The sequence below is a fragment of the Streptopelia decaocto genome (assembly GCF_964273445.1).
Source record: "Streptopelia decaocto genome assembly, chromosome: Z".
In the NCBI taxonomy this organism is placed as follows: Eukaryota; Metazoa; Chordata; class Aves; order Columbiformes; family Columbidae; genus Streptopelia; species Streptopelia decaocto.
This window is the reverse complement of record NC_138657.1, coordinates 58176553-58203069: the sequence shown is the minus strand read 5'-3', so window position 1 is coordinate 58203069 and position 26517 is coordinate 58176553. Positions and strand designations below refer to the sequence as shown.

The window sequence follows — 26517 nt, the reverse complement described above, 5'->3', positions numbered from 1 at the left end:
TTTCAAATGTTTGTACTCAAGAAATATTACAGGTTAGTGGAAATGGCTTGAATGAGACTTCTGAGGGGAAAATGTTTTTAGCACAATTAATTCCTCTAATCTACAAAGGAAATATAGCTTAGGAATTGCTTGAGTAAATCAGTTAGTATCCTTAAATTGTGAAGCCCTCTTTTTTCCTACAGTGTATATAATCATTTAGGCAGTTTTTTCCCCACCTCCCCGTACTGGGTGCATATCAGTTCTGGGGCTCAGAACAAAGAAAGGAGAAAAGCAAACAGTTTTTCTATCATCGTAATGCAAAACTTGCTCAGTTATGAAGATATTCGAACCAAAAAATATTCATGGTTTTATTTTTAATATATTTTCTTCAATTTATTAATCATCTTTTATATATATTTATTTATGGCTTTGAGCAAAGACAAAAGAAAAAAATCTAACTCATCCCTGATCATACAGTTATTGTAAGAATCAGATCTATAGTCTTCCCAGCAGCAGTAAGATCCAACCTTTTTCATTAATACATTTCATCCTGTACAGATGTGAGATTTCATACTTATGGGCTTAGTTATGTACAGAGAAAATAGGTCAGTTCTGAGACTAGCAATGGACCTTTATATTACAGGAATGTGAGTCATTTGTTTCTTAATCTAAGTATATATACATTCATACATACATATATATACGTATATAATTTTATACCCTGTACCTTTTTTTTAAATTAACATACAAATCCTAGATATTGTCCACTCTATTACAAAGTCATTAAAAATTATTTATGGTTTCACTGAAAGACCACGTGAATTAATAATACTTCATAGTGCTTAAAATAAAATAAAAATATATATAAAAATATTTCGCTACTAACCCCATTTCTCCTGTTAAATGTAAACCTTAAAGAGTTTGAAAGATCAGTATATGATCTTAATTAACTGACAGAATTCATTAGTATTAAAATAATAGAAGGGATATTGTACTGATAAATAAATGGTCTTGCAGCGTATCCATAATGTTCCAAACACTTTTAAACAATCACTTCCCCATATACTACTCTGGGCCACTTAAATTAATGGCAGCAGCATGTTAATGGGTTAATTACATCAATTTTTACCGATGAGTGGGAGTCAGCAAAAACTGGAAGATTTTTTAAAATTTTTATTTGATGTACCACTTTGGTAAAAGGCATAACAGGCAGCATGGGTTCAAGCTCTGTTAGCTTTAGAATATTTACTTGCCTCTCAAGTACATCTGGATTCACTGCATTACGTAGTTAGTGATGTTATTTAATTTTTACATGCATCATTAAACTCAGCATTAATGGGAAAAGAACAACTTTGCATTAATTTCCTCAACATGAGTCAGCTGGGTTTTAAGGAACAGAATATATGCTTGTATCATATCCATAATGCTGATTTTTCAATGAGTTAAATTATGACACATTTAGTTTCAATCTCTATTTAATGTGACAAATCAGGCACAAATGATTATGAAAGAACTTTTTGTGGATAACGTGAAGGTTTGAGCAAACAAAACAAAATGTTCACAAAACAGTATGCTTCAACCCTGCTTTCTGTCATCATTTCCTTTCTGTTTTGAAGACATAAGAAATAATAAACCTTGTACCTATGGCTATGTTTGACACTACATGCCTTAGGATATACTATCCATTTAATAACAATATACACAGAGCAAATCGTGCATTTCCAGACAGACTTGATGCTATATTATATTTATTTTTGTAAATTAACACCACAGTCAACTACAAAACTACAGTGAAGACAGAGAAAGCACCTGAAAGTCTAAATCAAGCTGTGGTTTACAAATAATCATTTAAATGAAAAATCTCACTTCTAGACTTAAACCAGAGATTCAAAGTCAGCATCACAGGAATTTTAAGGTAGACACAATTAATGAATGGTTATTATTTTCTAAGATACCATAAAGCCTTTTCCTACAATGGCTGACCAAACCTATTTTTATTGTCTTTTTTTTTCTGTTTTTTTTTTTTCTTTTTTTTTTTTTTTTCTCCCCAAAGCATGCATGGAATATTCTCAGATACTACTGAGGGCAAGGAGAAGAAAAGTGATGGTATTGGTGAAGTAGAAGCGGTTTGCAGGATCAAGCGTACAATTTTGCATAAAACATTGCCTGTAAAAGTAACATTGCAGGTTTTAAGCCATTGCATTACAATTTAACAGTTGTGTTGCACTTAGCTTTAACAAATTTTAAAACTGTAAATTTTGAAGTGAAAAGCGGAACCTAAATTCCTAAACAAAGACGTTGCAATGGTACACCACACAGCAGCTATTTTTGTTTTGGTCTAAAAATTATTTACAATGGTGATATTTATAGTCTTTGTAAAAGTCTTTAGCGATGTGAAGATTGAAGTCCACTCAGTTTTCTGAAAAAAAAAGAAGGGTTGACATGTCATGAGGTTACAACCTGTCCAGAGGAGTGCTACTGTCAGCCTTTCGACTGCAGGTGTTTGCCATTTTTTTCCTTTCCAATCTAATTCTCAACGGAAAATGCTAACACACGAAATGCAATGGAAGTAACAACTGAATTCTTCACAATAAATTAATAAGGTGTATTCAAATAAATGAAAAGCTTCAGAGTATCACTCAGTCAGTGCTATGTGTTAACATTGTTTAAAAATAATGTATCTGTTTGAAGTTTGCTACTGTGTTGACAATTTCCCCATGAAAATAGCAACCATCAAACAGAAGAATCCCCATTAGAATGATTTTAAAGTTGACACATTTAAAATAAGTAATATTACAGCTGGTTACATGGTTACAAGAAAGGAAGACATGAATTCAAACAAGTTTTTTAAATTTCTTTTTTTTTGATATATATATATTTTATATATATATAATTTTTACATTCGTTATGTGGGGGAAAGCTGTCTAAAGTATTTTTCTCATAGTAGACTGCTGGGGTACATTAGGAAACAGGCTAAAACAGTTCTGGGGATGGTGCTCGGCTTGTCTCAAGTCTGTTGCTCACAGTTACCAGGAATCATAAGTTTGAGGCGAACCGCGGTTTGTCTCCCTCGGGCTCTGTGCTTAAGACTGTGGAAGAATCCCTTTGCAGGGTGGCTGGGGGCGGCGCGGCCCCCCGGTTCGGGGGGATGGCTCCCGAGGACATCTGTCGGAAGAGAGAGACCCGCTGAGGGACGGTGGCCCGGCTGGCCGGGGGCACGCCGGGGCCAGGGGTGGGCTGCGGCAGGGAGGCGAGGGACTCCCCCACAGTGGGGTGAGGCCGGGCGATCAGGGTGGAGATCTCATGGGGAAGGGAAGGCTGTGAGGCGGAGAGGGGCCGCACCTCCCGGGTCAGGGTGGTGTTGTGGAGGGCCTGGGTGCTCTTGTGGACCTCGTTCTTCTGCGTGGCCCTGGGGGGCTGCTGGGGCGCCTGTGGCTGCTGCTGCATGAGGGAGAGCTGCGAGGCGGTCGGTGAGGAGTACTGGAAAGTTCGGCCAGCCAGAGGGCTTTGTACGGGCGGGCTGCAGACTGCGGTGGTGTAGGAGCAGGGCGAGAGGACGACGGCCTGCTGGGGCGTCTGCGTGCTGGGTGACGGGGAGTGCAGGTTTCCGTGGGACAGGCTGCTGGCCGTGTACACAGGAGGAGACTGTGTCCTGGTGCGCGACGACGAGGCGGAGGTGCTGGAGTTCAGGGCGGGCATCTGCTGCAAGCTCACTGGGGCGATGGTCTGCACCATTTCCCGGTCATGCTTCACAATCTGCTTCAAGATTTCATTCTCCTGGTTGTTGAAAACCCCGGTGTTGAGGTCCTTCTGGAACTTCTGCAGGAGGATCGAGTTCTTCTTCCCTTCACAGAGAGGCAGAAGAGTTAGTGAGCCTGACATGCAGGGGAAGACACCCGCTCTGACTTCGTGTTTCAGCTCCCATCACCAAGGGCTATATACTGTAAAAGCCTCAGCAACCACTGGGCCATGCCACTCCAGGCACCACTGCAGCGACCCACGCCGGCCTCCGGCACACACAGTGCCCTCTCTCTGCGTCAGCCTGGTTTAATAATGCTGACGCTGTTATTAAACACCACTGTGCTCAAAGACACCTGGACTTCTGTGCCTCTTCACTTGTAGTGCATTGCTATTACTACAGTTATTCTGAAAATGTTACCATGGTAATTTACCAAACAACGGAGTGGAAAAAGCCATCCGGCTCTGCATGTATGTCTTTCTCTCGTGTTGCAAAACTGTCCTCATTCCCACTGAACTGTTACATAAGTTATAAATACACTTGCCTTTTAGTACATTCCATGGAACTAATTATTAGACATTAGTAACCAGTGACCACTAGCTTGCAAGAAATCATCTTTTTAAAGGTTTGTGAACAAATATGAACTCACGGAAAATGTGACACCTGCTTGCACAATAGCAACTGTGGTACACTGAGTCCTACTGCCTGCTTGATGCTCTCAGTGTCTGCAAGATGTACACACCATTCAGTGTCACCAGACACACAGGAACACAACTGCACTCAACTGTTTCTTTCTCAGATAAAATGGTTCACGTTTTATCTTTCGTCCTGTGTAGATTTCATATTGTAAACGCAGCACTTCAGATAGGATTGCTACTGCAAGAGCAGGCTAGACTTTACTACCAATATTATTTAGGCACATATTACTTAGAGTTGGACTACATTTCCAGAGAGTCTTGAGAGACAAATTTTAAGAGTTTGATAAGTCTTGATAAATGCACTGAGTGTTCACAATCTGCAAGAAAATAAAACAGGTCTATTAAATACTGGAAACCTGTATACTTGTATTTTTTAAATCTTGCTATATTAAAGAAAAAATGTTTTCTTCTAAGTCACATTTTCAGCTTAGACTAGACAACACATCAATAGTGCCCTGCAATTCTTTCTGTCTTCACTTCGAAGAAATGGCAGATGTAACTGTATTGAGAAAGACTGACGTAGGAGAATCCTTACAGTGTAGTTTTTTTTTGTGAATTTGAGGAAACACCACTAAACAGGATTAATGATTTTTTATGCACAGCTGCATTTTAAAACCAGTGTCAATAATGATGATCAGAGTTCACTTCTCCTGACCGAAGACTATATATTTTACCTAGCAAGTCTTATTAGAGAGGTCCAGAATGCCTGGATGCACAACAGACTTTGCACACCATGTCTTGATGATCTGCCATATCCTTCTGCCTTTCACATGGATATCACTGACCTGCTTTTCTCATTGCAAGCAGATCTGAGTAATGCCAGTAAGCAGACATTGATGTTAGCAGAGCCCATGTTGTGAGAAAATGAGAGCCCTGCTGCAAAGGATTGATTCACTTCAACAAATGCAGGTTTTGTGAGTGCTGAGAGGCTTCAGCTCTTCCCAGCATTATAGATGTACTCTGTGAAGAATTTACGTAGGAAAATGTTATCTGCTCATGAAACAGCATAAACCCTAAGAAGTGCTGAGGGCAGCAAAAGAAATACATTGAATTAATAAGTAATACTAATCATAATTGAAGTATACAAAATAATCCTCAGAGGAGTATGAGAGTTTTCTAAAAGTGTGATTGCAGAATTTCTTGTCTGGACATATGTCCTATTCATAGATCAGCAGAGCATTTACTGCAGTGTAATAGAAACAAAACTTTTAGGAACAGTTGAATTTGAGGATTTTATCCAGCAACTTGAGGAAAAGTTAGAAAGGTTTCAAGAATCCCGAATATGGAAAAAAAAAGAAATACCTATCCTGTCAAGTCTATCAATCGCCACTGTTTCAAAGGCCCTTCTCATCATGGGGTACTCTTCCAGAACCTCATTGAAGTTGTCCACCGAGAGAGAATACAGGCGACAGTACGTATCTGCTCGTACACTGGCAGTTCGACGGCCCTTGGTCAAAAGGCAAATCTCTGTGAGAAGAAAAATTCAACACACACAGAAAACAAAGAAGTTAGTGAATCGTGTGAAACTTAAAAGCTAGGAAGTGACTCAGTGCTAACAAGTAATAATTCAGTACTCAGCAGCAATTTTTCTATTGCTGTTTATGCAAGGTTGCAGGGACAATTCTGAAGGTGTTTGATTCTATTTTTGCTACTCTGAAAAAAACAACTAATGTCCTTTAAGAGCCCAGCTTATAGGTTTTCTCAGTTTGGACTGATTTTATCAAGCCTTTACAAAAAAATTTCTTCTTTAAGTTACAAGAAATGACGCATCAGCTATCAAACACAACTGGCTGACTCAATTAACCCAAATGATTCTATTGATTTTTTTTTAAATATCCACTTGACATAGAGGAACAATTCCTTAATCATGCACCAGATTTACTAAATTAATTTAATACATGATATAATGAATGATACTTTAATATAAGAGCTGTTATAAGAAAGAATGCTTAAAGCATGCAAATACCTTCTGTTTCTTTGGGTATCATGTCCTAGGTATTTGGGAGAGTAAACTTATGATCTTAAACTTCTTTTTTTTTTTTTTCCTCATTAGGCTAAACAACACAACCCTTTTAACCTCTGCTTACTTCATTTGATTAATCTTTCTCTGCAAGTGCCTCCAACCGGAACTCATCATTCTGGAACATAAGAGACCAAAGCCATATGCAGAGTCCCAAGAAAGAGCCCAAGACTTGTGACTGCTGATTCCCAAACCCACAGGAAGAGGATTACTGGATAAAGGTGAAAGTCAATGTCCAAGGCTTGTAACAGCAAAACATATAGGGTAGAATATTTATTTATTTATCTTAAAAGACAAAAAATTTAAAAGTCAATTGCAAAAAGACATATTTGAGTTGATGCCATTTTCAAGCTGCAGAATAAGAACACCCTTAGAAAAATGAACCATTCTTGAGCTCAGGTAGGGTGATTGTTTCCCTACTCAGTTCTAGCAGTCAAGTGAGTTCATACCTGTTCATATTTAAATACTAGTTAGGCAACTGTGTCCTACGCTGCTTCATTCTCAATCTCAATCAAACCATCAGTCTCAAGTATGGAAAAACAAATATTCTTCATTAGCAAAAAAAACATTATGTGGGCTTTACTTCAGATCTATAAAGTGCTAGCATTGGTGGGTTTTTTTTGGTTTGGTTTGGTTTGGGTTTTTTTGTATGCCTTTAACAAAATACATTTTGTATTAATCTAGGATGTAGAGAACCTTGATGGTTTTTCATCTCATACTTCTTGTTGAAGTATTTCCACATGCCACCTAACCCTGAAGGCTTGGGGGCTAAGATGCTTAAATAATAGTGGATAAATCAAAGTACATTAATGTGGGACCACTACTAGCACAGAATGTACTTAAACCCCAGCAGCTTTGGGGAGAAGTCAGAGAGAATAATGGGTATTGTAAGAGTCTTGACCTAATGTCGCTGACAAAACTTGATGCCCATGAAATAATGACAGTCTACTGTAAAGGGCTGGTGAGGTCTAACAGAAGTCAGTCCTCTCCTCTTCTATTCCCTAGCTCCCCCTGACCCTTTCTCCTTCAATTGAACCCACTGTATTTTAGTTAACAGAGTGAGAAGGACATCTTGCCCAAAGGGAGAAGTTAAATGCATTGAATTCCCGCTCCATTTCCTAAGGTATTCTTTAGATCTGACAGAGAATGAAGGTTTACAATACATGGTTGAATTTAGAGATAACTTAACAAGCTGGAAAATCTGTATGACTAATGGCTAAACCTTGATTTTCAGATTTTGTCATTTAAAATTGCTGCAAAAAGTACTAGAGACATAAGGAGATATCTTCTGTTGCACTCAACAAATAAAGTACTTGAGTTTAGAAAACACCACATGCCCCCCCAAAAAAAAGGTTGACTATGGATCCCAAGGATTCTGAAGAAGCCTTATGAGGAGCAGTTGAGGAAGCTGGGGCTGTTTAGCCTGGAGAAAAGAAGGCTGAAGGGAGACCTTATCATTGCTGTCTACAACTACCTGAAAGGAGGTTGTAGCATGGAGGGTGCTGGTCTCTTCTCCCAAGTAATAAGTGACAGGATGAGAGGAAATGGCCACAGGTTGCACCAGGGGAGGTTTAGATAGGATACTAGGGAAAATTTCTTAATGGAAAGGGTTGTTGGGCATTGGAACAGGCTGCCCAGGGAAGTGGTGGAGTCACCATCCCTGGAGGCATTTAAAAGGTGTTTAGATGAGGTTCTTAGGGACATGGTTTAGTGCTGGAGTTAGGTTACGGTTTGACTCAATTATCCTGAGGGTCTCTTCCAGCTCAAATGATTCCATGATTCTGTGACTCTATGAAGAGTGTAAAAAAAATTGAGAAAGTGCCATTTTCAGCATTATTAATCTAGAACACTGTGTTTTAGATTACTTCAAAAAGAAAGAATTCTATTATTCTTGTCAAGTAAGGAGAATGGAAAGAATACTGAAAGCTATATATTGTATTCTGCAAACTCTGTCCACCTACAATTTATGGTGGAAGAATATCTTTCTGGAATGCTCCTAATAGCCACAATAGAGTCTTCTAGTTAGATATGATAATGGGTGGGTCAGAAAAGATATGACAAATGTTCTAGTGCCTAGAAACTAATCAGGGAGTGCCACCATGGAGCCTATCTGCTCAGGAAGAAGGGAAAACGTTGTGTTCCCAAGCCTAGTCGAATGGTCTCATTCAAAACATGAACTACAACCTTTTGACAGAAAAAGAACCATGTGATGAATACCTATGTAATGCATTTCCAGCAGTGTTTTTTGACTGATTAGTGTTGTATTACAGTCACTGATATATCATCTGTATTTTTCCGTTATACATATCAATAGCATCATTTGTACTCTGGCCAGAAGACTAATGTTCTTGTTAATTGTATGTGTCCTGCATTTAAGTTTATTTTATCAATTAGTTAGTTGTTTGGAACACACTCTCAAGAATAATAAGACTTAATATATTAAATCTCATTTACTTGGTCCAGAGAGGAAGAACACAGAATAACAAAATGTTTTCCTATCAAACACTTGTGTGCTTTTAAAGTATTTTTTTTAGATTACATATAAACAAACAATAGATTTTATAAAGAGAACAAAGTAGTGAAAATATCCATGATATATTTAAAATAACTCTTAGTGACATAAAGTACAAAAGGTGCCCTAAACAATTATGCTCTCCTTGATCTTCAATTGATTTGAACAGATTATGAAATACCAACAGCAGTACAGGAGTGTGCAGTGAAACACAAAGGGAACATACTCTTTTCAAACAGCTTGGGCAAAAACAGTTCTCTATCAGCATAAAAAGAAAGTGTCAGCAGCATATTCACAAAATCATAACAGTTTGGGTTGGAAGGGACCTTAAACATCACCTAGTTTCAAAACCCCTGCCATAGGCAAGGACACCTTCCACTAGACGAGGTTGCTCAAAGCCCCATCCAGCCTGGCCTTGAACACTTCCAGGGATGGGGCATCCACAGCTTCTATGGGCAAACTTTTCCAGGACCTCCCACCCTCATATTATTCACTAACATTCCCATCTGTGGTAGGCATGGTCTGTTGCCTTCATGCTGACACTTTCAAAGTGTGAAACAATTCTATCTTTCCTTTCCAAAGAAAATAATGTCTTCAATTCCAATTAATGATTATACAGTAGGCTACAATGAACCTGTAATTCAACTTTTAATGCAAGTTTTACTTCAATTATTTAATCTGTTTGGACAACTGCTCCTTAGAACATTCTGAAGTGAATGCCAATCACTACACTGATGAAAAATGACCAGTTGAAAGTCCTAAACAATGCTAAAAACATTCATTTGTTCTTACAGTCCATATTTAATACAAAAATAATTAATTTGTCTGTGAAAATCACAGTTTGTGTTCTGCTAACATCAGATCTTTCACAAAGAACAATGCAGCTCTCAAACATGGAAAAGGGCTCAAACACCATATACTTTCTGCTGTAAAGATGTTGACTAAAAAATGCAACGACAGAAGTTTGAAGGTAAGCCTGGTCTAAAAGTCATCATTATAATAATAAAAACTCATCACCAATATAACAGTTGCACACATACATGTGACAGGGTTTAGAAGGGGACTTGGCAATGTTGCATTACTGGTGGGACTCGATGATCTTAAAGGCCTATTCCAACCTAAATGTTTCTATGATTGTATGGCAGTATTTTAGTATCAGGTTCAGTTTTTGGAACACCATGAATTTCTAAAGAAGCTTGTCCATACCTGTATTTCATAGAACAGGGAATGTGTACATCTTATTTTATTATTGCATTAGTGTGACTGAACATTCTGGATAGGAAATTCTACATACCTGAAAGACAGCACTACGAAAGACTGATTTCGGGAAAATCTGAGTTAAGGTGAATGACATAACCACAGGATGACCAATTAGTTGGCCTTTTTTAAGGGCCACAGTTTTGGTTCCAACTGAGATCAGGTTCATTGTTTTCGGGGACTGTATTGGTATGCCACTGTAGGTGATAACTTTCCCACCCCTCTGCTGCTATGTGATTCCTAAATATTTTTCCTCCAAAAAAATAACTGCTGGGGATGTGGGAGTGGTTCACCTCTAGCACCATTTGTTATGATGCATTGCTTTCTTAGTCTTTGCTGGATGGATATATGGACTGGCTGCTTCATCAATAATTTCCTGCTTCCACTTCATGTAGACCTAGGAAAACCACTGTTTTACTCGGGGAAGCAGTACTGTCTATATGACAGTGTGGCACCTTACCACTGAAGTCAGTTCATTTTCCATATAAATTATATGCCAAATGTAATTAGTCAACTTTCTATGTCACATTAACATTTGACTAGAGTTTGAAAAACTTCAAAAAACTAACTAACAATATAAAGTTGCCTTGCAGAAAACCTGTGTCCACCAACAGATAAACTGTGTTGATAATGGAAACACTTATTAGTCCATTAGCTGTTTCACCAAAGTGCTCCTGTCTCTATGGAACATATTTCTTAACCTAGAATGGTATATAGTATCATATGCACTGCTTAGTTTTGCAAGGACACAAAGACCATAATTAAAGCCAAAGTTCACTAGGTGCAGAAATTACTTTTGTAGTAACAAATAAATATTTTATTAGCCATATAGTGCTCTCTAAATTAAAATAAAATAAAAATATTGGGCTGGTGCAAGATGAATTGTGGATTTTGCATTGGTGAAATTTACTGTTTGATATTGGAATACATTCTTAAATAAATTTTAATATGTTTTTCTTGCTTTATGTTTTTTTTTGCTACTGACTTGTTACTTGCTGTTTATTTTATACTAATTTTAGACTATGGAAATGACATTAAACAAAATGCAGATTTAAGCAATTTTCTTATTAGAGTTCAAAATGGATCATAAAGCAGTGGAGATAACTTGCAACATCAACAATGCATTTGGCCCAGGAACTGCTGAAGAACGTACAGTGCAGTGGTCATTCAAGAAGTTTCACAAAGGAGACAAGAGCCTTGAAGATGAGGAGCATAGAGGCTGGCCAGCCGGAGTTGACAATGACCAACTGAGAGCAATCATTGAAGCTGATCCTCTTACCACTACATGAGAAGCTGCTGAAAGAACTTAGCATCGACCATTCCATGGTAATTTAGAGTTTGAAGCAAATTGGAAAAGTGAAAAAGCTCAATAACCATGCCTCATGAGCTGACCGAAAATCAGAAAAACTGTCATTTTTAAGTGTTTCTTTCTCTTATTCTATGCAACAACAATGAACCATTTCTTGATCGAATTGTGACGTGTAGCAAGAAGTGGACTACATACAGCAACTGGCGATGACCAGCTCACAGGTTGGACAGAAAAGAACCTCTAAAGCACTTCCCAAAGTCAAACTAGCACCAGAAAGGTCGTGGTCACTGTTTGTTGGTCTGCTGCCAGTCTGATCCACTACAGCTTTCTGAATCCTAGTGAACACATTACATCTGAGAAGGATGCTCAGCAAATTGATGAGATGCAATGAAAACTGCAACATGTGCAGCCAGCAATGGTCAACAGAAAGGGCCCAATGCTTCTCCACAACAATGCCCAACTGTACATCATACAACCAGCACTTCAAAAGTTGAAGCAATTTTGCTTCCACAACCAGGACTATGCAGAAAATGCTTTCTAAGAGTTCATCAAATCCTGAAGGCTGGATTTTTACACTACAGAAATGAACAAACTTATTTCTCATTAGCAAAAATGTGTTGATTGTAATGGTTCCTACTTTGATTAATAAAAATGTGTTTGAGCCTAGCTATAATGATTTAAAATTCGTGGTCCAAAACTGCAATTACTTTTGCACCAACCTAGTAATTAGCATTTTCCATGCATTTCTGAAATACAGCAGTTTTTTAAGTGCTCTGTCCCTTTCCAAAGCTTTGACAGGTTTCCTATCAGCTGTCAGATTTAACATTACAGGATCTAATTAAGTGTCTGTCCAGCTGAGGACAGCAGAATATTGCTTTAGTTCCTCAGCAGGAAACTTGTTTCATCTTGTAGCAGGCATATACATTGCTGTGCAAATGGGCAAGAAGCTATTAAGACCATTTGGTAATTTTCAGCAGCAGAAGACAGATGGAAAATCAAAGCAATTCAAAGGCTTGGGTCAGGGTGTCTAAAGTATTTTGGAATTTTTTAAGACAATGGGAAGGTGGATTAGAATATTGGTTATTTAACTGAGAGCAATGAGTTACTAAACTACTATAAACAAAACTTAGATGTACAAAAGCTCCTTCATAGAAGAATCATTTTGGTTGGAACAGACCCTCAAGATCATTGAGTCCAACCATTAACCTAACTCTGGCACTAAACCAACATGCTAAGAACCTTGTCTCTATGTCTTTTGAACACCTCCAGGGATGGTGACTCCACCACTTCCCTGGGCAGCCTGTTCCAATGCTTCACAACCCCTTCTGTGAAGAAATGTTTCCTAACATCCAATCTAAACCTCCCCTGGCACAGCCTGAGGCCATTTTCTACCATCCTGTCACTTGCTACTTGGCAGAAGAGACCAACACCCTCCATGCTACAACCTCCTTCCAGGTAGTTGTAGACAGCAATGATAAGGTCTCCCCTCAGCCTCCCTTTCTCCAGGTTAAACAGGCCCAGTTGCCACAGCTGCCCCCCATCAGACTTGTGCTCCAGGCCCCTCAGCAGCTTTGTCGCCTCCTCTGGACTCTCTCCAGCACCTCAGTGTCTTTCTTGTAGTGAGCGGCTCAAAACAAAACACAGGATTCAAAGTGGGGCCTCACCAGCGCAGAGTACAAGGGGATAATAATTTTCCTAGTCCACTGGCCACACTATTCCTGATACAAACCAGGATGCTGTTGGCCTTTTTGGCCACCTGGGCACACTGCTGGCTCATCTTCAGCCGCTGTCAATCAACACCCCCAGATCCCTCTCTGCCAGGCAGCTTTCCAGACACTCTTTCCTGAGCCTGTAGCCCTGCCTGGGGTTGTTGTGACCCAAGTGCAGAACCCAGCACTTGGCCTTGTTGAACCTCATACAATTGGCCTCAGCCCATCAATCCAGCCAGTCCATATTCCTCTTTCATCCACCCATCTTGTAAATCTTCAGAGCAAGTTTCTCAGAACTACCAGGTTTAGGTTATTCTTTTCTAATGTAACTCTTCATAACAGCAACTCTTTGGCATGGTGCAAAGATCAACAGTTCCTGATTTCCTTCAAGCTACCGAAGTTGCCCACTGAGCAGAAACTAGCAGAAACTTTGTTGGTGCGCCAGCCACAGGAAGAGACTTCAGCTCAGCATACTCCGCTCTCAGCTTTACAACAGCTGATGTGAGTGATATTTTTTCTTTAGGAAAGGACTATACAAACTTCAAGCCTTTAAAACAAATAAACAAACAAACAAACAAACCCCCACACAAATAGTAAGCTTCTAGACACCCTATTCTTTTAGAAATGGAGCAATTTCCTAGTTTCATGTTGACTTATCCTTCTCTAAGAGGGAAAAGCTGTTTCATATGATAAAATTGTTATTGCTTTAACATGTACATCTGCATTTCTGTCTCCTTTTTGTTTATTAAACTCTGGAAAGCATCAAATCCATCTACCTATTTTTTTTTTAAGTTTTCATGTATTCTTTTTATCTTTTGATATATTATCACTAGTGCACAAAATGGAAGATCCAGGCATATGCTGCTTTTTGTTCTAGGTACTGAAATTACTAGCACCAGGTCTTATGATTAGTCAGAATATACCAATCAGATGACTTTCAGTAATCTATTAAAAAAAAAAAAAAAGATATTAAATTCTATGCCACATAGCTATGCAGATTTTATTTTGCATTTGTTTTGGAAAACAGTATTTACATTCACATTAGTCACAACCGTGGAAGAAATTTTTAAAAAAGTGGTATGTCCCAAATCCAGACCAGATCTTAAGCATGGAAACTAAAAAGCTCAGGTAACATTTAGTTCTGCATTCAGTCCTATATTTAAGAAACCTTAAAATACAGTCACTGGTTAACAGGAACTTTCCTGTTATAAAGGAGAGAACATAAGAAGAAAAGAAAATGGAGACAATTGCTACCTTTTACATCCAAGTTTGTAATCTGGGCTGCCCAAAAGAAAGCTGCACAAACCTTCACTAAATATGGAATTGCAGACAAGACAGTCTGCGTTTGTCAAAGTGAGCAATAGCAGACACTACCTGTATGACCTCTTCATTTAAAACCTGCCAACAATAATTGTCTGTAAAGCTGTTTTCCGGTGTCTGGGTTCATCAGCTAGAGAGAGGCTTCATGAAGGATGCCTGGATATACTGCTGAGTGGTTACTATTTTGAAGAAGGACTGAAAATGGACAATTACAATTAAAGGTCCAAAACAACTTCTTTAATGGCTCAGTTTCAGTCTCCTGTCACTTTTTGAATTATTTACATAAACCTAATTAAAATTTATCCCTTTTATCCAGACTGCTATCCTTTGGACACAATCCCCACATTTGGAAAAAGGAGAGTTTGTCTCCAAAGCCACCCCAAGACAAGAAGGAACCTTTAAAACAGATGATTTAGAAGCAGCTGGAGACAGGTGTCTGTGATGGGCACTTTATAACCATTTTCCTGATCAAAAAAACAGGTGAAGGACGATTAGCTCTCTTGCTGTATTTCCTTCCATTTTTCTCTTCCCTAAACATCTCCCTCCCAAGCCTTCATTTGCTTAACTTCTATATATACATATATATGTCAAATGTTTGGTGCAGTAAGTGGTCTAATCAGAGAGGTTCTATTTTTCTTTTTTTTTTTTTTAATAGTATTTCTAATTGGCAGAGAGGTACATTTATTTCATTGGAGATGGCACAAATTTGCCAGGGGAAATCATTTCTATCAGTTTGTTTCCTTGAATAAGGCTTAATGCACTACTTTCTAGAAGCTCTGAGAGAAGCAGTGTGATAACATCTGGATGCTTTGAGACTTATTCAGAACAGGCCTCTTATTACTTCCATGTGAAATTCATTAAAACAAGCCTTCAAAATATTATCTACTGTGATATAAGTAAATGTTGATATAGAAAAAGACGTTTCGGGCATAAATTAATTTTCAAGGCACATTTGGATGTACTAAGCCAATCCATTTTAGCCATTCTCTAATGACGTCCATAATTTTTTGACAAGACTGATATATAACTGGATGTGTTCAAGTTCTCATTTTTCCTGTAGTTAATGCTGATATGCTATTAGGCATATTTCAATGTAATATGCTAAATATGTATTGACAGTATAATTTAATTCTTTTCAGAAAGGCTGTTTTTACAATTACTTTTACATCAAGAAAGACAGCCAAATATACATGGTTAGAATACAATTGCCTTTATAAAAATTGGCATAGTTATCTGCCCAGAGACATTTCATATCCCATCCTGACCTGAGCATGTTTTTGTTGTTGTTTTTTTGTTGTTGTTGTTGTTTTTTGTTTGCTTGTGTTTTGTTTTGTTTTTGTTTTGTTTTGTTCCTATCTGAAGGTACTGAAAACAGTTGTGGCCAGTTTTTCCTGACTAGAGGAAACAGAGGCCAGCAACATTATTACTTACAACCTGCCTATTTTTTATTGTTAACTCAAATTCTTCTGAGAAATCTCTGTTTGATAGAACAGAAGCTTAGGATCATTATATAAAACAGAAATGCAAGTCCTTACTTTATCTTCAATGTAATTTATAAAAGAGCATCCATACATTTTTATTCTAATGAAACATTTTTTCTACCAAGAGAGACTAAGATAGTCTATTTATTATCTTGTAAAAACTCATTTTATTTTGCTTTCATACTGGCTGGGTTGAAGGTCAAAAATGACCTTGTTTAATTCATTTATGTCTACTTTTGTTCACATGGATGCCTATTCCCCATTGAAAAGAGCCACTTAGTTCCTTATGTATTCAGTGTTATGCTCCTGTCATCTTGAATTTGGCAAACAATAACAGTTAAAAATTAAACTATTCAACTCGAATTTAAGTGGACTGTAAAAATATTGCACTTCATTTTTTTCCATTAAATTATTAAAACAATGATCAGAGACTGTCAGTTCTGAATTAAATATTTAGGTTAAATATTTAATCTAAACTCAAATATTTAGTTTAAATTCTACTGTGTAAAACTGACAGTACTTGCAAAATCACCTTCTTGTTTATCTGTGTTGGCCACCTCAGATTTCTAGGCTATGCTGATGTGTTATTTTGATTGTGTCTAATTCTCTTAGGTATAATTATTAAATTAAAAATTTATAGTGTTCATGAATTCAGAAAATCGTAATTATAATTTGGTTTGAAGACTATGTTGTTTAGATATCAAGGATTATTAATTAAATTATTATCATCAGTATTGTTAAATACACATTTACATTTGCTATTTAAAAATCACCTAAACCCAGACCCACTTCTACTTTTAGCATACCAGAGTAAAATATTTTCATTCTATCTTCTTAAAAAGTCTCTTAGACTTCTAAAAATAATATTCTGTCTGAATAGCAAGAAGTCCTTCTGACTGCATAGTATTTTCTGTATAAAATATGGTGTCAAGAGAAGAACATAATTCAGAACAAGAAACTATACTATATCATGAGTAAATGTATCCTCAAAATGGCAGACTAGTTTGTGCCAGAAAAGCATTTTGGTTTTAGGATCTCTTGCAGACAATACTTTCAGGAAAATGTTCTGTACTGTTCACCTGAAAAGTATTTTACGAATGAGTTGGTATGGAGATCTGGAGATCCTGCTCCCTAATGTATTTCATTGTGTACTTGCCATTAAGAATGTGAATAATCACACCTCAGGGAGGCTACTTACAATTAATTATTTGGATTGGATTATAAAGACTGAGAGACCACTAATTCACCACTGCCTTGAGAAAATAGTGGGCATATGCGGTATTTTTGCAAAATGTGAAACTATATGTCATGTCATATTGTCCAGGTGTAAAGCAGTAAGCAGCCAGGCACTTTATCAGCATTTTCTCTATTTATATTAAGTAATACACTCCAAATCTTCAAAAGCAGTCTATCAAATGGAAGTACCTAGAGTGTACCCAGAAAAAAAAAAAAGTGGCAAAATATAATCTAAAGTGACTTAATATTTCCCATGGTATTATTTTCCACTGCACTGGTCTAAAATATACTGACAGTTGCTGTTCTGAAATGGGGAAAAGCTCCACAAATAATAGGTAGGTCAAGGAACTACTGTCTAATTGGCCTTCTACAAGCTGAAGCAAATGTAAGATACAATTTGTTAGAATTTCAAGTGCAGAAGGATAACTGTTAAAACGGTATTAAATAATTTAAGCAAAATAAAACATTTCAAAATCTAAAGTATTCTATGAACTACATTTTCAAAAAAAGAAAAGTGCGACAATATGTCTCTGGGACATATTCTGGGAAAGCGAGGATAAGAATCTGATTTATATATGATTTTGCTATACAGATGATGATATTTAGCAAAATTAGTGATACATGCCTTTGGATAAGTAAAAAAAGCCATGTATTTGTCTCTTCTTACAATGCAAAAGGTAGACCATTACATTTTCATATTGATATTCACACATAGCAACTCTCATACATATATCATAAAGAGTTTTAAAAAATCACAGGCACTTCTTCAGGTTCATCATACCTGGGAGCTCATAGAAAAAAAAAATAAGCAATAGGAGTATTAGTTAGTCTACAAATTGATTTTTTGAATGCCTACAAGTGGCATGATACCATTAGGATTCTCTATGGGGGGGAAAAAAGTAGAAAAAAACAATGGGGAGAAGGAACTGCAATGGATACATCACAAATTGAGTACCATGACTTATTGCACATTTACCTACAGGATCTGGAAAGCCCCCACCAACTGCAAACACAATGAAATCTCTGTGGGGCCCCCAGACCTAATTCATAAAAATATACCTACACTTCTTATTCACTCGGTTTGGATTTCCCTAGCAATATTGGCATTCCTTCAGCAATAACACAGTATCTGCTAAAAACAGAAAAAAGGGCTTATAATTTCCTGGAACACAGGTCTGGGTTGCTGAATGAAGGGAAGCCTGTGTAAACACAGGTGTGGAAACAGATGGATGGTATAGCAGGGACATGAGTCTTATCTTGTGTTCTTTGAGGCTGAGAGGAATTTTGCCAGTGACTGCAGCAGGAGCAGGATGAGACCACAGTGAACAATCAGCCCTCTGTCCACCAGCAAGGTAGCAAATGAAGTAACAGCAGAATCCAGAATGTGTTCCCAGAAATCCTCTTTTTAGTAAGCTGCCCTGAGCCTTGCTGCTTGGGCAGTGCTGGATTTATTCCTTTCTCTTCCTCTTTGTAGGTGTTTTAGCTTCACGCCAGCACACCAGTGAAGCACAATGATGGTTCAGCACCTGTGCAGCAGTATGAGGACTTCATTGCCCTGACACCATGGGGCTGGCAGCCAGACAAAACCACTCCTGCTCATCAATGTGCCCTGCAGTACCTTTGGGACAGCCTTAACCTTTATACTTGTGGGGGAACAACCTGAGGTGAGCTATAAAATAGCAAAAAGCTGCATTTCTCCTTTGTTCCCCAAGCAGGAGCTTGCAGTCCATAGCGGTGTGTGTGTGACCACATCCTGGGGCTAAGATAAGGAGTGTGCAGAGAAGTGGAGGGTCACAAGGCATCAGGGAGCAAAAGGCCTTTCCAGAAGAGAAGGAAAAATTGCAGAGCCAGATCCCATTTTGATGACTAAAGAAGCCCTAAGAGGCAACAGAGTAAGAGGAAGGAAATTGTTGGAAAGGAGTTCTTTCACTAAGGAAAACTTCTCTTTAGTTTCTTACATTTCTGCATGTTTATTAAGCATGAGGCATTCTGAATCATCAACATATGTGACATTAAAGAGTGATTCTAATATAATTTACCCCAGCAAAAAATTGCCTTGTAGAAGCGGTAATACTCCAGTTTTTACCAACATATAGGTACAATCTAAATTAGATTAGTGTTAGGCTCACTAGATACATTATTATTTCTGCTCTGTAAAGCCTCAGTAAATGATGAACTGTGCTCCTCTATAAGCAAAAGACTCACATTCTTGTGCTTCATCTGTAAAGACTTCAAAATGTTTGCATTTTACCAATTTTATGTGTCTAGTGAAAAATTCATATGCAATCTGTTCAGTAATTTCTCTCATCACAAGAAACCTTTGAGTAATTTCTAATACAATCACTTGGCACTGAGAGGAAAAGGTTCAGCTGGATTGAAACCTGGCAATTTCCTCTCTACCATTTACTACTGGGATTATAGCATAAATGAGTTTGAACTACTGAGGTATTAAAGAAGAAAAACACAAATATGCACTGAGACAGACAAAAAAAATAGGGGAGCGCTCATTCTCTACTGCTGCATACTTAAGAAAGACTTTACATTTTTGGTATTGTAAACTGCAGATACTCAAAGCCATGAATCAGACTAAAAAAAAAATTTAGGCATCACAACATCCTCAAAATACAATTACTTCCATATTTTACCTGACTCCTGATTTTTATTTTTCATCCCAGGAAGACTGAATCTCAAGCTTGCAATTCAACTTAGCTGCAGACACACATGCAGTCAGGTTTTTCCTACTTGCTGTATATAAGGGATAGCTGTAAGCACCTTCCCACTCCTTTCCAGTTTCTGAAGGTTGCTTTAATCTTGTTCGAGTGTGCTCTTGCCCCTTGCATTTTCTTCCCTTTCCCATCAATCTCATGCACTTGCAGTTCCTCTGTCTCACATTTCTTTGTACCACTCACAACCTGACTCTCACCCACACGCAGAGTCCGCTCTCCACTGACCCCCATCTTACTCCACATGCTCTCCTGACCCCCCCTATGGTTTTGTCCTATATGCTAGCATAACCCTGACCATCAACTCTCTCCTGACTTTATTTATTCACATTTTACTCTCCCTACAGAAGCAACTAGAAGGAGAAGGTCATAATTTCCATTGAGGGCAAGCTTGTTTCGCCTCACATGAAAACTGTGTCAGTCTCAGTGGGAGAAGTTTCTCTTTTATTTGTGAAAAGATGCAGTTACTGCTTTACTGAAAGCAGCGGCAATCACAGAATCACAGAATGCTAGGGATTGGAAGGGACCTCAAAAAATCATCCAGTCCAATCCCCCTGCCGGAGCAGGAACATCTAGATGAGGTTACACAGGAATGTGTCCAGGCGGGTTTTGAATGTCTCGAGAGAAGGAGACTCCACAACCTTCCCTGGGCAGCCTGTTCCAGTGTTCTGTCACCCACACTGAGAAGAAGTTTCTTCTCAAATGTAAATGGAACCTCCTGTGTTCCAGATTGTACCCACTGCCACTTGTGTTACCATTGGTTGTCACCGAGAAGAGCCTGGCTCTATCCTCATGACACTCACCCTTCATATATTTATAAACATTATGAGGTCAGCCCTCAGTCACCTCTTTTCCAAGCTAAGGAGACCCAGCTCCCTCAGCCTTTCCTCATAAGGGAGATGCTCCACTCCCTTGATAATCTTTGTTGCCCTGCGCTGGACTCTCTCCAGCAGTTCCCTGTCCTTCTGGAACTGAGGGGCCCAGAACTGGACACAATATTCCAGGTGTGGTCTCACCAGGGCAGAGTAGAGGGGCAGGAGAACCTCTCTCAGCCTACTAACCACCCCCCTTCTAATAAACCCCAGGATGCCACTGGCCTTCCTGGCCACAAAGGCACAGTGCTGGCCATCATGGTCATCCTGCTGTCCACCAGGACCGCCAAGTCCCTTTCCCCTACACTGCTCTCTAACAGGTCCTTCTCCAACTTATACTGGTACCTGGGGTTGTTCCTACCCAGATGCAAGACTCTACACTTGCCCTTCTTATATTTCATTAAATTTCTCCCCGCCCAACTCTCCAGCCTGTCCAGGTCTCGCTGGATGGCAGCACAGCCTTCTGGTGTGTCAGCCACTCCCCCCAGCTTGGTGTCATCAGAAAACTTGCTGACAGTGCACTCTATTCCCTCATCCAAGTCGTTGATGAATATATTGAATAGAACTGGTCCTAGTACTGACCCCATAGGCACTCCACTAGATACAGGCCTCCAGCTAGACTCTGCCCCATTGACCATGACTCTCTGGCTTCTTTCCTTCAGCCATCCCAGTTCACAGTCCATCTCACTACCTGATCATCCTGTCCACACTCCCTCAGTTTAGCTGCAAATCTCATTCCTAATTACAGGAAACTGGGAGACATTTTAGAAAACAGAGGGAAAAGTGAAGGAAGACATAAAAAAATCCATAGATGTTCAGGAAAAATGAGTATTGCTGTATTTCCTCAAAAATAACAGACATGGTCCTGGGGAAATCTAGTTAAAGCATCTGTAGAGTATTAAAATCCTGGAATACTTCTGAACTCCTCCACTGGTAACTGTGGGTCACATAATTTCATTGATGTAGAAATGACTATATAACTGTGCAATATAGCGAAAAACAGCTTCAAGTATTCTTCATTGCCTAATTCCTGTCCCTTTTATAAAAACTCACATGAGCACACCATGTGAGCACAGAGATTCTAAGGTAACGCAATAAAAAAAAATTCTTTAAATGTCAGTAAAAGGCAAAAGAAAACGGATTGTTCTGAATCTTTTTGAAACAACCTTTCTGATGATCCATGTCTGTTCAAGACATAATTTATGGCATTCTCTTTAAAACATTTCCTCTGTGGTCACTACTGAAAGATTTGAAAGAACATAGCCTCAAATCATACATTTTTCTGGACATATTTGACAGCTAGCAATTGGGGGAATATTGTTTTCTGTATGTTGACTGCAGATTGGAGGGAATATAGACCAGTTAGCATTTCTTACACATGCCCTTACACATTTTGTGTATTCCAACAAAGGGGGAGTGGGGGCAAGGGTAGGGTGTACATGGCCTGGGGAAAAAGATAGCACCAGAAATTATTATGCTTTCAAATTCCTACTAGTACTTGGAGCAGACACATAGGATTATAATATCCTTCAATCAGTAGTCTAAGAAAACTTATTGGGATGAAAATTAGCATCCTATATGCTGCTGGGCTAAGTAGTGCCCCTGCACACAAAGTGCAAAAAGATTACATTTATGAACACGCAGGAAGGTTAAGGGATACGATGCTCTTCCCAGAGGACTAGCAATGAACAAATCACATGATGTCTGTGGTTACTGTCTTGTATTACTCCTTCCCTCCAGAAAGGAGAAACCTGTGAGGACAGATGAGGAAAAAGGCACATGGCAATCTAAACCACATCTACGATGTCCCTCTACAGTCACCACTCTGCACCTCTCTCAAAAATCAACAGAGAATGTAAAACAGAGGTGAACTGCAATCTGATTTAGCTATTCCATTGGCGATTATTGAGGCACATTCTTTTTGAGAAGAATTTCCAAGCAACTTTAAGGTTTATCTAGTTTCATATGAGACACATAACACCCAGATCCACAAGGAAGCTTGTTTTTTAATTAAGAACAAAGACCAGGCAAGAGAATTTAAATGTTTAAATCTTTTGTCTTCCAGGCTTTCACTCTCCCAATGGTTTCCACTCAAGCCTCTCCCAAATACTGGTGACACGGCTGTGGTTCTTCAAAAATCTTGGCTTTCACACTAACCTCCAGCTCTCCCACAACTCCACAGCGTCATAAGTTTTCTATTAATACACTGTGTCAATACCTGAACATTTTACACACTGTAAGGTTGAAAAACTTTCTCCAAATCCATGGCAGGATGTTGGTGAACTCCTCCGTGAGTTCTAGAGGTAAGCCTGCCTGCCCACAAACTCCTCCTGAATCTCCCCAGAGTCAGGGCCCTTGGGAAAGCCAGCTCTGGGAAATACCTGACATCCAACAGTTAGCAACGTCTGAGCTGCGACTGGGAACTTCCAATGCATAAGACATTTAAAAACTGAAAAAGTATCTGTTTAGGTATGGCACACCGCTCCCACCTGTGTGCCCCTTCCTTGCTTGTGAGAGCAGGGGTGTTCACATTGATTTATTGTGTCAGACCTGAGAACTATACAGTTGAAGCTGAAGTTTCAAGTTGCAGTTGCTTAAATGGTACCTCAGTTTCAAACTTTCCATGTCTCCATTAGGCAAAAAAGGGGTTATTGGTCTTAGAATTTGAACACAGGCTTATTCATCCAGGTTACTGTTTCATTATTCAACTTCTCTCATGTCTGCTTTGGTCAGGAAGCTCTACCCATATTCCGATACACATTTCAGGAAAAGAGTGACTTTTCCAAACAGAAGAGAATATTAGAGCCTTTTTTTTCTGCTTTGACAAACCAAACCTTTACAATTCGCAGTCAACCAATGTGCAGCTTGTTTCCTCTCTTTTCAGCTGCGGTCAAATAGGTCATTCTTCTCTGGGGTCTGAAATCCCCTCCTGGGAATTCACAATGCTATATGTTATTTTTTTTAAACAGATCTGAATCACAACACTTTGGATCTCAGGGCACTTCCTTTCTCAGACTGTCTCTCCCTGTGTGTTTGCACTTCTCTCCTTGTCTCTCCTCTCCAGGCTGTATCTAGCAGCAGCTGTAATCCCCCATTTGCCCCAGCAGCTGTTAGGCTAGGGACGAATTTGCCCTCATATTCGCACCCCTTGTCTCATCCCAGCTGCAGTGTGGATGAGCAAAACTGCAGCATACTAAGTTCTTGTGGTGTCTGGATACTGCAAATAGCTTACTTTTTGTCTGCATTCCTGCTAAGAAGGGTAGCGGACAAACAGGATGAGCTAAGTAGTCATTTGCACTGCAACAACAGGCTGACAGTTATGTAAAATACTTTCATGTGCAATCTCCTCTGATCCGCTGCTGGTTCAGAGGAGTATTATGGTCAGATTCAGCATGCAGGCTCTTGCAAACTCATTTTCAAAAACTGGGGCACTGCTAAGCATAGAGAAGACCAAGACCAAGGTTGCTCTGTTTCTTCACCCTCAGCATTCACCTTTTCTTTCTCCTTAATCTCCTGTCTTCAGCAGCTACAGTTTAAGCCTGTGAGATAACTGGTACAAATCACCTTGCAGAGGCTACTGCAGAGTGACAAGGCCTCCTGGCCAGATCAGTAGGGGTTGCTTTAGCATATTATTCTAAAATGGGATTAGTTAAGCAACCCTACACCCCAATTCAAACACTGAACCCAATTTGCTTTTCTAAGCTTCCCACCTCTGTATACCATCTAAATGCCACTGATTAGGCTTTCAATTGAATGTTTTCTGAAAGGCTTTTCACCCATTTCTGTTATGATTCAAGGTATTCAACAGAAAATTAATACAATGATCAAGTAACTGTAACTGTCATGGGCAGCAGTGGTACACAGAAGTGTTCAGTCACCTTCTGGAAAGCAGCCTTGTTGCTTTTCTTAGCAGCAGACACCTATTCTATTGTGCAAAGAAAATTTACAGTCACAAGGAACAACATTTTCATATGCTCTATTGTTATACTAAAAAAAGAGATTGCTTTAAGCCAAATTCAGATGTCTTCATCTAAATGAAAACCTATTTTTCATTAGGATTACCACATGAATTTAATTTGGATTAAAATTCATGTCTGGTTTTAATTAATATATACGTTAGATACATAGCAAACTAGTCAGATAGGGAGTCTGGTTTCTTATAGTACATACTGGAAGGATAAACATTGCTGTGCACTAAAATTCAGTGAAAAAGCACTAATAACAGTTTGAAATATTCATGAATACCAAAATAACCCATATAAATAATCGCCTTTTATCCACTGCCTGATTGTGTAGTTCTTACAGAGATTTTTACCTTTTAGAAGTACTTTACATTTATGACTCAAAACCACTATCCCTTTTAAAAGAAAATGGCTCTTGTTTATTTTAGCTTTAAATAGCTATAAAATTACTATGTAAATTATTATATTTTTATTTAAATACTGTCTGTTAAATAACAGACTAATTAATTCAAAATAACTTAAAAATTCAGGAAGGTCATTCTGCATCTTCAATAACTATCCTCACAATAGTAAGCAGACTCTGAATGTCTTATTCAGAAATATTTTGTGCACTCTGCAGTTGGAACTGTATAAGCAAAAGACACTCAGCAGACTTGTTCTGATGTCTCTGTCTGATATCCAAACATGTTTTGTTCTAATGCATTCACTCCAATGGTATAACTTATTTTCATTTATTTTTTCCTACTCACCTCCAAAGTAAGAGCCGTCTGTCAGCTTCAGCTCCTTGTTGGATTTGGTGATGACACCAGCAACACCATGCTGAATGAAATACATCTTTTTACCCACAGCCCCTTCTCGGATAATATAATCTCCAGGTTGGAACACCTCAAATCGCAGTTTGCTTAGCATGGCGGTCACAAAATTTGGGTCTGCATTAGCAAAAAGAGGCATTGTAGCAACCAGCTTCCGACAGTTGAAGTTGACAATCTCCTAAATAGGAAGGAAGCAAAATGATAATAATTGTCAGTGAATAAATACAATATGATTGGCATTGGGGAAAAAAAAAAAATCTGCTTTCTTCACAAAGAAGTTCTTTATGCTGATATTGGACTTTCCTGTGTTTCTTTCTGTGTCTATTTTTTTAATCTTTAATTATATTTTTGTCTGTTTCTAGTGAAGTGATTGAAACACAGTTCAGTCTGATTTGTACTTTTGAAGTGAAAGGTCGTCTTCTTCAGGCGATTTTTCACATTATTTATTATTCCCCTCAGATTTTAAGCATAAAAATACGACAGAAAGATGAAAATTAAATAGGAGTTACACTGCCTGACCACAAGATTAGCTGCTGCAATAGCTGTATTAAGTGATAAAGTTATGCGAGCCCTGTGTTTTCAAGCATTCCACCAGTAACATCTTTCTGATCAGAACAACTTCAGTGGTAACATAAATGCACATTACAGTCAGCTGCAGGGCTAGCTGAAATCAACAGGAAAATTTCCTTCCCAGGATTTAATTCCTTTTATGAATACAGAGGCATACAATCCTGCCCTTCAACTAAATACATATATAGCAGATCCTTATATGCAGAAAGCACTGGTATTTTCCTAAGATTGCTACAGGCCTTAAGGGCGTCTCCCACCAAGAATACTTATATTTACAGAGCCAACTATGAGCACATCTACATGAAAGTATTATTATCG

The 26517-nt window shown here is 38.6% G+C and overlaps 1 protein-coding gene across 1 annotated transcript in view; it reads right to left on the bottom strand.

The window, feature by feature from the left end:
* Window positions 1-3015: 3015 nt before the first annotated feature.
* The window catches only part of HCN1 (hyperpolarization activated cyclic nucleotide gated potassium channel 1), a gene marked incomplete at both ends in the record, with an annotated part of 194651 nt that continues 171149 nt past the window's right edge, over window positions 3016-26517 (bottom strand). The window contains 3 exons of the mRNA XM_082074987.1: window positions 3016-3824; window positions 5719-5883; window positions 25567-25807. Coding sequence (XP_081931113.1) covers window positions 3016-3824; window positions 5719-5883; window positions 25567-25807 — 1215 coding nt within the window. The remainder of the gene's footprint in view (window positions 3825-5718; window positions 5884-25566; window positions 25808-26517) is intronic.